At 66.3% G+C, this 11716-nt stretch overlaps 1 protein-coding gene across 11 annotated transcripts in view; it reads right to left on the bottom strand.

Moving 5' to 3' along the window:
• Positions 1–452: 452 nt before the first annotated feature.
• Positions 453–11716, bottom strand: part of TNK2 (tyrosine kinase non receptor 2) — a 75275-nt gene continuing 64011 nt past the window's right edge. For 6 of the 11 annotated variants that reach the window (XM_073359088.2, XM_073359080.2, XM_073359087.1 and 3 more), the window contains 5 exons: positions 9542–9633; positions 8408–8512; positions 4603–5915; positions 2035–2130; positions 453–719 (listed from right to left, as the gene is read on the bottom strand). In XM_073359088.2, the coding sequence (XP_073215189.1) occupies positions 516–719; positions 2035–2130; positions 4603–5915; positions 8408–8512; positions 9542–9633 (1810 nt within the window). In that variant the 3' untranslated portion in view covers positions 453–515. Of the gene's footprint in view, positions 720–1414; positions 1543–2034; positions 2131–4602; positions 5916–8407; positions 8513–9541; positions 9634–11716 lie in introns of all 11 variants that reach the window. The other 5 variants (XM_073359082.2, XM_073359084.2, XM_073359081.2 and 2 more) reach the window with 5 other exon arrangements.

Genomic DNA, 11716 nt, shown 5'->3' with positions numbered 1-11716 from the left:
CAGGCTCCCCGCCTGCTCTGCCAGTCAGTCCAGGGCTAGGTGGCACCAGGCTGAATGCTGACCCCCTGCCATGGAAGGGCCGCAGGGGCTGGTCTGCCCTTCTCCTCTGGGCCCGTGGGCCTGCTGCAGGGCTGGTCAGCGGGACGTTGGCCCTTGCCCGCCGCAGGGTGCCCTCCGGGCCTGGCTCCTGGTGCTGCAGACCCCGGGAAGTATGCAAGGCTGAAAGGGGCCTGTGGGTGATGGCTCGTCCCTTTTGTGCCAGGCCTGGGGCTGCATGGAGCTCGGGAGAGAAGAGCCAGGTCCAAGGGGGGCAGGATCTGTGCTGAGTGCTGCTCTCTTGCTCTGCGCTCCCTGGCACCGGAGCCGGGGGCAGGGGAGGCCGCTCCTGAGCCCCTTCGCTAGCCGAGGCCCAGGGGCAGGCAGGGCGCAGCACACAGCTGGGGGGCACCGGGTTCCTCTCCAATAGAATATTTATATATATATTAAAATTACATTTCTCTTTACAAAACAATTCCTCAGCGAGCTCCTGGGTGACCCCCAGCGGGATCCTGGGGGCTGCCCCTCGCCAGTCCTGAGCCCCTGGTCAGGCTCTCAGCCCTGCTCCTGGCTCTCCAGCCACGCTCTGGCCGGCTCAGTCCAATGTGGGGGGAAGGCACCGCAGAGGTGGCAGGTGCCCGCTCCAGGTCTGACTCAGCTTCCCGGCCTGCCGCCGTCACCGCCTGCAGGACAAGGGGAGCAGGTGAGCTGGGGGCCCAATCCTGAGACACAGCGGGCCCTCTGTGCTCACAGGGGTGCCCCACAGGATCAGGCCCTCTGCAGCTGGGCCCTGCTCTCTGGGTCTGAGCCCCACCGGCTGCCTGGCCAGTCCCTCCCTGGGCTGGAATGTGCCCTTCCTCCCCACAACCATGCAGGGCAGCAGGCTCTGCTCCGGGCCACCCAGTCCTGCCTGCACGGGCAGCCGCGCTGTCATCGGCTGGAGCATGTGCTGGGGGCCCCACTCAGCTCCCAGGGAGGGGCTCCCGCAGGCCGCAGGGGCAGAGCCTGGCCCTGAGCCCCTGCTCCTCCCCTGCTGGGCCCCACCCCCTGGGGAAACACAGCTGTGTCCGTTCCCCCGTCTCTCCAGCCCAGCTCTGCCCGCACCCTGCCAGGGACGGGGGCTGGGCTCCGTGGCCAATTCCGAGAGTGGCGTCCATCCTGCTGGGCGACAGCTGCAACTCCTTTGGCAGAGGTCACCAAGCAGCCACGGGATGGAGCCTGGCCGGCCCGGGCAGGCCACAGCTCCTGTGGTGCCCCCGGAGGGGCCCAGCTGTCGGGTTACAAAAGGGGCATCCCCGAGAGCTCATGCTGAGGCTGTGAACCCCTGGGGTTCGCCACGCCAGCGCAGGGGTGGGGCTGGGGCAAGGGGGTGGCCTACTTCTGCCTGGCGGCGCTGGCGGGGTCCAGCAGGTGGCAGCTGGCCTGCTCCAGGTTCCAGTCGAACATCTCCAGAACCCTGTGGCACTCCCCCCTGGTCTTCAGGCCCAGGCAGAAAAGCTGCTCCATCTGCAAACCACAGGGCACAGAGGGTGAGTGGGGGGCGCCCCGGGCAGCGGGAGGGGTAGGGACGCTGTCCACGCAGAATCCTGCCATTCCCCAGGAGCTGGGCCAGCCTGGCCCATGCGTAGAGTGCGGGGCGGGGGCTCCCCTGCGCTTCTTCATCCCCGCATGGCGGGTCTGATAGGCAGACACGGTGCCAGCGGTGGCTGACTGTACCCAGGTCGGACGGGAGGGGCATGACCTGGGCGCACGTGCCCAGCTCTGCTCCTGGGCCCTCCGGCATCGAGCGTCAACCAGTGTACGAACAGCACCCCCCCCGCCCCGGTGGGATCAGGCCACCCCCAGCGGGCCGCTCCAGGCTTGGTGCCGTCACACAAGCCAGGGCTCAGATCCTGCTGCCCACCCAAAAACCACGGCCCGTCCCTGCAGGCACTGCACTGCTCCGGACACGGCCTGCGGGGTGGGGGGTCCCAGAGCTGCCCGGCCCCTGCCCCGTACCTTCAGATACTGGATGGCCCGCTGGACGCTCCAGCCGTGGTTCTGCAGGGCGGCCTGGCACTCCTCGGTGGTCACGCCGTGCACCATCTCTTGCACCTGTGGACACAGCCCGTGAGCGCTCGGTCCGGACAGGCTGGCACTGCCGGGGGCTGGGAGGGAGCCGAGGGCTCGCAGCCCGTTGAGTCGGGGGGAGCTGGGAGCTCTGCCCAGCCCCACTGAAGAGTCTGAGAGCAGCACGCCGAGGGCAGGGTGGGGGCAGGACTCCGGCCGTGGGCATGTGGGCAGGCTGTCCTTGGGCAGCTCATCCCCCTCCGCACAGGCTCCTGGGGCAGCACGGGGCCCAGGGCTCTGGTGGCACTGACTGGGAGGGCTGGTTTCATGTGGCCAGGGCAGGGACGCGGCTGCAGCAGCCGCCTCTGGGCTCCCCAGACGTTTCAGCAGCACCCAAAGGCTGCGTTATGGGCGTCAGTAAGGATGCTGGGGGAAAGCAACCAGCGCAATCTGTATAGGTGGGTACAGCTGAGGTGCCCATCCTCATGGCGTCTGGGCCCCAGCAGCAATGGCAATGCAGATCGGTGACATGGAGCTCACCCAGTCTCCAACCGTTTGGGACCATCAGCCACCCTCACGCCCCCGCTGGGCAGCAGCTTCACCTCAGCCCCACTTACAGATGAGGAAACTGAGGCACACAGGGGCGGGAGAGACAGTGACTTGGCCAGGGTGACAGTCTCAGTGTCAGGAAAAGAACCCAGGAGTCCTGAGCCTCGCCCACCTGCAATGGCTGCGGGATGCCCAGGCTGGGTCAGCGGGGAATGGCTGCCCTCTTTGTAGCAGAACGTCCCCCGCAGCCTGTGGCTCCCCCGAAGACCTCCCCAGGCCCCACTGGGCAGGCTGCTCTGTGGGCCCCAGCAGCGAGAGGCTGCAATCTCATGCTGGAACAGCAGGTGGCCCCCCAGGCCTTCAAGGGCAAGGACTGGGCCCCGCTCCAGACAGACCCTGCAGCACTCGCTAGAGACAGGGCCTGGCCTTGGGGCTCCACCAGGGGAAAGGGGGTCACCCCCCCCGCCCCATGAGCCGCACGGGTTGGGGAGGGAAGCGTCCGAGTCGTCCCACCCCTGGCCCCGGCGGTCTGCTCCCCAACATGCCGTCCGGCGCTGGTGCAGATCTCCTGCTCTCTGGCCCAAACGGCTGCTGACCACGGACGGCTCCCGGCTCCGTATCTCCGAGGCACAAACAGGAAAACGAGGTGCAGAGAGCGGGAGACACGGCCCCTCGGGCCGCCAGCGGAACCCAGGTGTCCTGGCTGCCAGGCCCTCCAGCCAGCTCATCCAAGCCCAGCCAGGTCCCAGCCTGTTCGTCCCCCGTCCCCTCCTGGGCCGGGATCTCCAGCTGCAGGGGCGTCTGGGTCAGGGGGCCGGCTCCAGCCCGGCTTGTCACTCTCACGCCCTGCCCCCCCACAGGGGTTATTGGTGCCCTGCCCTAGGATGGGCTCAGGGGGCGGCTGGATCCGCGAGCGCGATGCGCCTGGCTGCTGCGGGGCCAGCAGCAACAAGCTGTGCTCAGGAGGGACCGAGCTGTGTAGCCCGATCAGCTCCAGGGCGCAGAGCCCAGCACAGGGTCTGGGGGCACTTAAGCCAGGGTGGTGCCCAAACCTGCCAGGGGAGACACTAGTGACGCAGGCTGGGTAGTCCTGCCCTGAGCAGGCAGAGGGCAGAGCGGGAGCGCCCTCCCTTTCGGGGCTCCCGGCAGCACGTCACACCAGCCGTTCCCAGGCAGGGTGGCCTCCCCCTGCCCCGGGTGCTACTTTCCAGTGACTGCACTTCGCTGGGCAGAGGCAGCCGTGCAGCCTGCCCTGGCACTGGGGGGCAGCCAGCCAGAGCTGAGCCCACTGGTGCCCTTCATGTGACTGTCAGGCCTGGCGTGCCGGGGTCGGTGTCTGCCCCACCACTACATGAGGGGCAGGGGCACATGGGGTGGAATCACGCAGGTCCAACCAAGCAGGATCAGCCCCAGAGAGTTCACTGCCTGGGCACTGGAGCGGGGCAGGCTGGCTCTGACATTAGCGATGGCGAAAGGGGCTGGAGCCTGGATCCCACTGAGTGGGTAGGGCACAGGCATCGCACCCCACGCTGCCCCACAGTCGGGCACCCACCTGGTGCGCGCCTGCTACGTGGAAAATGCGCAGGGTTCCTTTCTCTGAGGGGCTCGGCCCGTTCGCACCCAATTCATTTGCCTGCCCCCTCTGGGAAAGGAGCCTGGGGAGAGTGGGGAAACTGAGGCACGGCAAAGGGGTAGGATGTGCCCCAGGTGAGGCAACGAATCTGTGGCACAGCCCTGCTCTCCCAGGCTGAGCAGAGTCAGCTTCCCGCACTGGCCCCTGGGCTCTCCCCCTGCTGCGAACTCTGCGGGGCAGGGACGGCCTCGTCCCACACCAGAGCTGGTGCAGCGCTGCAGCTGCTCCCCCCGCGGCCAGGGGCAAGGCCCCGCCGTCGCTCGCCGGCTGGGCCCTGAGCTGGCCCCACCCCACACTGGCCCCCTTCGCCAATCGCCCCGGGAGGAGCCACTCACCAGCTGCACTTTCTCGGCGGCCCGGCAGCCGTCGCTGCTGTCGTAGACGATGGTCTGGCCGCTGCAGGAGGCCCCGAGCGCCCCCCGGGGGCCGGGGTTGCTGTTGTTGGCCGAGCAGTTGGACTGCTGCACCCTGGGCCGGACGGCGGCGGTGCTGACCACGCGGGGCGCCGGCTCCTCAGGGCTCTGGGCTTCCTTGAAGAACTTCTCGTACTTGTGCAGGTAGGCTGGGCGCTCGGGCAGCAGGTAGTAGTGGGTGTTGCTCACCTTCCGGCCGTCCTTGACAATGGGCAGGATGCAGGGGCCCCTGGCGCTGTCCTTGTCCTGCGCCAGGATGACCTTGGGCGTGGCGTACTTGGGGTCCGAGGCGAAGCTCTGCGTGGTGGGCATGGCCTTGCCCGGGGAGGTGGAGAGGCAGGCGGCCAGGGCCAAGGGGGAGCAGAGGCTGGCCCTTTGCTGCGGGGAGCCCACCTGCAGCGCCATGGGGCTGGGAGTCCTGGAGGTGGGCTGGGATAAGGGGTCGCGGGGCGGGATCTGGGGCGGCCGGTCTTCCTCACCCCCCGAGGCCGGGGACAGCTCCCCCGACCAGCACCCGGGCTCGTTCCTCCGCAGGGGCCGGGGCGGGATGGGCACGCGGGGCGGGATCTGCGGCTTGTCCTCGCTGGGGCCCTGGGGCACGTGCAGCCGCTTCATGCACTCCTGCTGCAGCTCCTGGAAGATCTCGGTAGTCTGCGCCAGGCTCGGCTGCTTGGCCCCGTGGGGCGGCAGGAAGAGGTTGTCCTCCAGCGGCGCCGAGCCCCACGCCCCCGCCGCCTTCTCGTCCTCGGCCCAGGCCGGCCGCCCCACCAGCCCCTCCACGCTGTTTATGGAGCACACCTCGAAGTCGGTCTCGTCCTGGGCCACGTCGTCGTAGGCCGGCGGCGGGGGCAGGGGCCGTGCGTCCCAGTCCACCACAGGGGTGGGGTGGAGGGGCCGGGGCAGTGCCTGTGTGGGGCTCTGGGGGGGCGTCTTGTCCAGCAGGGAGAAAGCCTCCATGGCCAGCCTGGCGAGGGAGGGGGCGCCCAGCTCCCCGACTGGCGAGGGGGTGGTGGGGGAAGGCTCGTCCCCAAAGTCGATCAGTGGTGCCTCGCCACAGTAGGTGACCCCGCCCTTGGCCCGGCTCGGCTGCCGCTCGCCCACCTTGGTGCCCGACACCCAGGCCGAAGGCTTCACCAGCTTCAGCCCCTTTGTGGGGCCCGGCTTCCTCAGGCACAGCCGCTTGAGGCCCGTGGAGAGGGAGTTGTCCTCCCCACTGACGGGGTCGTACGAGGGCTCTGGAACACAGGGAGGGGGAGATCTCAGCACCGCAGGACGCCCATGGGCCAGGCACTGATGGGGTGACCTCCGCACCTGCCCAGCATGGGTACAGGCCCTGCTGAGGGCCCCTTCTCCAGGCAGTGCTGCGCCCGGCCCGGAGCCCTGGTGGGAACTCTGGGCCCCTCCCCATCTGGATCCACATTGCGGGAGGAGGAGATGGTGCTGTTCCCGCCGTGGGGCTTTCGGGGCAACTGCAGGGCAGTTTAGCATGTGCCTGAGAAGGGCTGATAGTCCCAACCCACAGGCCCTGGCCATCCCAGCCGTGGGCTCCCCAAACCCAACTCCACCAGCGCCCCTCAGTCCTGACCCGTAGCCCCCTGCTAGCCCAGCCCTGGGCCCCTCCTGAGCACAGGCTTAGAATCACAGAATCGTAGAAGACTAGGGTTGGAAGGGACCTCAGGAGGTATCTAGTCCAACCCCTGCTCAGAGAAGGACCAATCCCCAACAAAGTCATCCCAGCCCGGGCTTTGTCAAGCCTGACCTTAAAAACCTCTACGGATGGAGATTCCACCACCTCCCTAGGGAACCCATTCCGGTGCTTCACCACCCTCCTAGTGAAACAGTGTTTCCTAATATCCAACCTCCCCCACTGCAACTTGAGACCATTACTCCTTGTTCTGTCATCTGCTGCCACTGAGAACAGTCTAGCTCCATCCTCTTTGGAACCCCCTTTCAGGTAATTGAAAGCAGCTATCAAATCCCACCTCATTCTTCTCTTCTGCAGGCTAAACATCCCCAGTTCTCTCAGCCTCTCCTCATAAGTCATGTGTTCCAGTCCCCTAATCATTTTTGTTGCCCTCCGCTGGACTTGCTTCAATTTGTCCACATCCCTTCTGTAGTGGGGGGCCCAAAACTAATACTCCAGATGTGGCCTCACCAGTGCCGAATAGAGGGGAATAATCACTTCCCTCCATCTGCTGGCAATGCTCCTACTAATGCCCAATATGCCGTTAGCCTTCTTGGCAACAAGGGCACACTGCTGACTCATATCCAGCTTCTCGTCCACTGTAACCCCCAGGTCCTTTTCTGCAGAACTGCTGCCGAGCCAGTCGGTCCCTAGTCTGTAGCGGTGCATGGGATTCTTCCGTCCTAAGTGCAGGACTCTGCACTTGTCCTTGTTGAACCTCATCAGATTTCTTTTGGCCCAATCCTCCAATTTGTCTAAGTCAATCTGGACCCTATCCCTACCCTCCAGCGTATCTACCTCTCCCCGCAGCTTAGTGTCATCTGTGAACTTGCTGAGGGTGCAATCCATCCCATCATCCAGATCATTAATAAAGATGTTGACCAAAACTGGCACCAGGACTGACCCCTGGGGTACTCTGCTTGATACTGGCTGCCGGCTAGACATGGAGCCATTAATCACCACCCGGAGAGCCCGACAATCTAGCCAGCTTTCTCTCTACCTTACAGTCCAATACTGTAGGAGACGAATCAAAAGCTTTGCTAAAGTCAAGGAATAACACGCCCACTGCTTTCCCCATATCCACAGAGCCAGTTATCTCCTCTGGCAATCAGGTTGGTCAGGCATGACTTGCCCTTGGTGAATCCATGTTGACTGCTCCTGATCACCTTCCTCAGCACAGGCTTCCCGGATGATGGGCATGTGAAACTGACAAGCAGCCACTGGGGCTTAGGAAGGGAGGCCACCAAAATTCAATGTTCACTCCTGACCCATGCAGGATCCGAACCCAGGACCATCATGTATTTGCCCTCTACCTTGCCCTCCTCAGTCTCTCTGTTTAAGCTTTTCCTGGACCAGGTATCCCTGAGCTTTGCCCTAGAGGTCTAGGTCTGGGGTCAGAGCTCGCTGCATACATCCAACGCCCCCTACCCCATGTACTGGGCTCTGCTCCCCAGGGGCACACTCCTGGAGGTGCCAGCTCTCACCGCAGCCCCTGCCCGCCTAGCGGCCTCCCGCCTGCTCTATCTGCCTCCAGCCCAGCCCAGAGGTTAGTACATGCAGCGGAGTCCAGGCCAGTGAGAGCCTGAGCCGGACCCTGACAGGGTAGGGGGGGTTCGGAGTCGCCAGCGGGTGGGAAGCAGAGAGGGGCCTGAGTCACTGAGCCGAGGGCTGGTCCCACGGGGAGCCTGGGTGTGTGTGCCAGTCGGGTGTGTCTGGTGGTGGGAGAGGCCAGGGGAATCCACCAGCCTCTGCTGCAGCCGGCCAGCTCAGCCGAGAGACGAAGGACTGAATGGGGCAGGGAGCATGGACTCACCTCTGGCCCCTGGAGGGGAGCAGGGCTGGGACACTCCGAGCAGGGCCATGCGGGGAAGCTGGCACTGCCCGCGCTCACACAGGGCGTGTGCTCATCTGTGTCTATGCGCGGGGCTGGCTGGCAAGAGGGCTCTCCTTGTGCCCGCACTGGCAGGCACCCCATTGGCACTGGCATCTCGGCGCAGGGAGCCAGCAGCTCCCCGGCCGGAAGCGCCCCGCATGCCCCCGTACCTGGCAGAGAGGAGTGAGGAGAGAAGAGAGAGGACAGGAGCGGAGAACGGCCCAACTTACTCGAAAGGAGGATGGCCGGCTGTGGTGGCCGAGGCGGTGGCTTCCCTGCAGCAGAAGAGAGAGGCCCCAGAGGAGAGAGGAGGGGTTAGCTGGCAGAGCGCAGAGGCAGGGAAGCCAGAGGAAGCCGGGAGGCAGCTGGTTTAGTAATGGAGCAGGTAGCAGGCAGGACTGCCGGGGCCCAGGGAGCAGCAACACAGCTGGCCGGGGATCCGGCTGGAACAGCTAACGCCGGGTTTCTCCGACGTGGCCCCTGACTCTGGATGCCCCACTGGAGCCAGCTGGGCGGGAGCCCCCTCAGCTCCACCTGGGTCACTGGGAGCGGCGGGCATGGGGCACTGCAGAGAGTCAGGGCCAAGCGGTCTCCAGCTGGGCACCCAAACCTCAGGCAAATTTTCAAGGGTGCCCAAGCATTTGAAGCTCATCACGGAACCGGCCCGACAGGAGTGCCAGGGGCCTCCCTCCTGGGACCCTTAGGGCTTCAGCACCATCTGAACACAGCAGGGAAGGAGCGACCCGCTCCGGGCTGGCAGCTGAGCTCAGCAAAGCCGCTCGACAGTTTCGGACAGGAAGCAGAAGCCAGGGTCCTGCTGGAAGGGCAGGAGATCTGGGGCGGCAGAGCGGCGGGAGGAGCTCTGCCGCCGGCCAGGGCTCGGGGGCCGGGACTCGACCAGCTCCGCCAAGCGGCCACAATAGAGCCATGGAGACGGTCGAGCGCCGGGGAGAGCTTCCCTTGACAGAAGGGAGGAAGGTCTAAGGCCGGCAGGAGCAACACGCCCGCTTCGCTGGGCACGCTCGTCCCTGCACCCATGCTCTCCTCCCCCTGGCACCACGCGACCTGGGAGCCCAGCCGGGGGCTCCTACTGCAGCTGCCCTAACCTAAGGGGCAGGAGCGGCCTGTGGAGACTACAGGTCCCAGCAGGCAACAGTGCTGGGGACAGCAGGTGCCAGGGTCCCACAGAGCATTGCATGCTGGGACTGGTAGTTTGAGGTCCAGGACCATTACGGGCCATGCAGCATGGGTTGCAGGCATGACTGTCTGGGCAGTGCCCGCAGCAGGATGGCAGTGTGGCTTACTTTTTGCCCGGCCCGGGAGCTGGGTGGGTCTGGCTGCGTTCAGGTCCACGCCTAGCACATCGGGAGGGTCCATGGGGTTTCCCAGGTACAGCCTGAAGGGAGAGAACATGCAGGACGGTCAGCAGCACGCCCCGCACCAGGGGCTCACCACCCCGGTGCTGTGGGGAGCCCGGCCCTCGGGCACTCCTGGCACCCGGCCACATGACGCTGCCCCTCTCAGGCAGGAGCCCAGTCCCATTCCGTCGGCTCAGGGCATGGTGGCTGAAAGGTGCAGCCTGTCTGCAGGGCCTCCCAGGGCGGGAGAACCACGTGGCAGGGCATGGGGGGCTACTCGGGTCTCCCCTGGGCTGGCCCCAGAGACCAGCACAGCCTGCTAACCCCTCCCGGCCGAGGAGCTCCCATTTTGCCACTCTTGCCCCTCCCAGGTACTGACTGTGGCTGGCCCTCAGCACGGCCAATCCCCAGCGGCTGGCAACCCCCACCCATGGGGCAGGGCCAGATTCTCACCCCTGGGTACAGGTTGGGGGCTGCTAAGGGATGTGGCCACGGTCAGACAGGATGTCAGTGGCAGAGCAGGGGATCGACGTGGGGTCCCCAGAATCGCAGCCTCTTGCCATAACCACAGGCCACCCGGCCTCTTCCCAGCCTTGGTGCATGTGTGCCCCAGGGGCCATACACTCAGCTCCCATGACAGCGGAGGTCTCCGCCGTTCAGACCCCATGGGCTGCGCCCCCTGGCGGCTCTGCGGGGCTGAGTTCCGAGGGGATTTCATACTCCCCTGGCCCCACTCAGACCATCTCCAGAGCCCCTCCCCCAGCTCCATCCTCATGGCCAGGACCCCAGGAGCAGCCAAGGGCCAGGGCACAGGGCAAGGCCGGGGCCAGTGCCCAGGGATGGCAGCGGCAGGGCTGGGTTCTCCCTGGGTGAGCCATGCCAAGCAGGGTGTGGTGGGAAAGTGCCAGGCAAGTGAGAGGGAGGGATCCGGAGGCCTGGGCGTAGGTTCCCTCTCCCTGGGTACATGTCAGCCTGGGTGCCACATCCCCATGCTCCGCACCTGGGCAGGGCAGTGCAGGGCTCCTGCTGGGCAGGGCCTGGGAAAGACTTGGGGGAGATGCAGAGGGTGATAAAGATAAGCAGCAGGGCGGGGAGCTTAGTGCCAGAGTGCAGCCAGGCAGGGGTTGGGTATGAGGCACCGGCAGAGCTGTTTACAGGGGCCCAGGGCTGGGCTAGCAGGGGCTGCGGGATGGGATTGTGGGGCACCGGTAGAGCTGGGGTTGGGGAGCCCAGGGCTGGACTAGCAGGGGCTGCGGGTCGGGAGTGGGGATCACCGGCAGAGCTGGGTGTGGGGAGCCCAGGGCTGGGGTGGTAGGTGGCTGCGGGTCGGGATTGGGGGGCACTGGCAGAGCTGTGTACAGGGGCCCAGGACTGGACTAGCAGGGGCTGCGGGTTGGGATTGGGGGGCACCGGGAGAGCTGGGGGTGGGGAGCCCAGGGTTGGGGAGGCAGGTGGCTGCAGGTCGGGATTGGGGGGCTCCAGCAGAGCTGGGGACGGGGAGCCCAGGGCTGGGGTGGCAGGGGGATGCGAGTCGGGATTGGGGGGCACCGGCAGAGCTGGGGACTGGGAGTCCCGGGCTGGGCTAGCAGGGGGCTGCGGGTCGGGATTGGGGGGCACTGGCAGAGCTGGGGACGGGGAGCCCAGGGCTGGGGTGGCAGGGGGCTGCGGGTCGGGATTGGGGGGCACTGGCAGAGCTGGGGACGGGGAGCCCAGGGCTGGGGTGGCAGGGGGCTGCAGGTCGAGATTGGGGGGCACTGGCAGAGCTGGGGACGGGGAGCCCAGGGCTGGGGTGGCAGGGGGCTGCGGGTCGGGATTGGGGGACACTGGCAGAGCGGTGTACAGGGACGCGTACCCAGCCCCAGCCATCACCACTTATTCCATGCCAGCCGTGAGCTGAGGTCAGGCGGCACGACCCAGCTCCCCAGGTACCACGTCCCCTCCGCCCTGCTCTCCGGGCCGCCCCCTGCCTGGCGGCCTCCCTGAGCCCGACAGCTGGACGTGGGCTGGCCGGAATCCAGCTAGTGCGTCACGACCGCGGTGCAGCCTGTGCAGTGCGGGTGGTGCCAGCCTGGCGTGGACCCTGGGCACATCCTTGGTTTGCGAGACTAGGCTGCCAGGCCC

This window comes from Lepidochelys kempii, chromosome 9, assembly GCF_965140285.1.
Source record: "Lepidochelys kempii isolate rLepKem1 chromosome 9, rLepKem1.hap1, whole genome shotgun sequence".
In the NCBI taxonomy this organism is placed as follows: domain Eukaryota; kingdom Metazoa; phylum Chordata; order Testudines; family Cheloniidae; genus Lepidochelys; species Lepidochelys kempii.
Note: the sequence above shows the minus strand (reverse complement) of the source record. Positions and strands in the feature narration are given on the sequence as shown.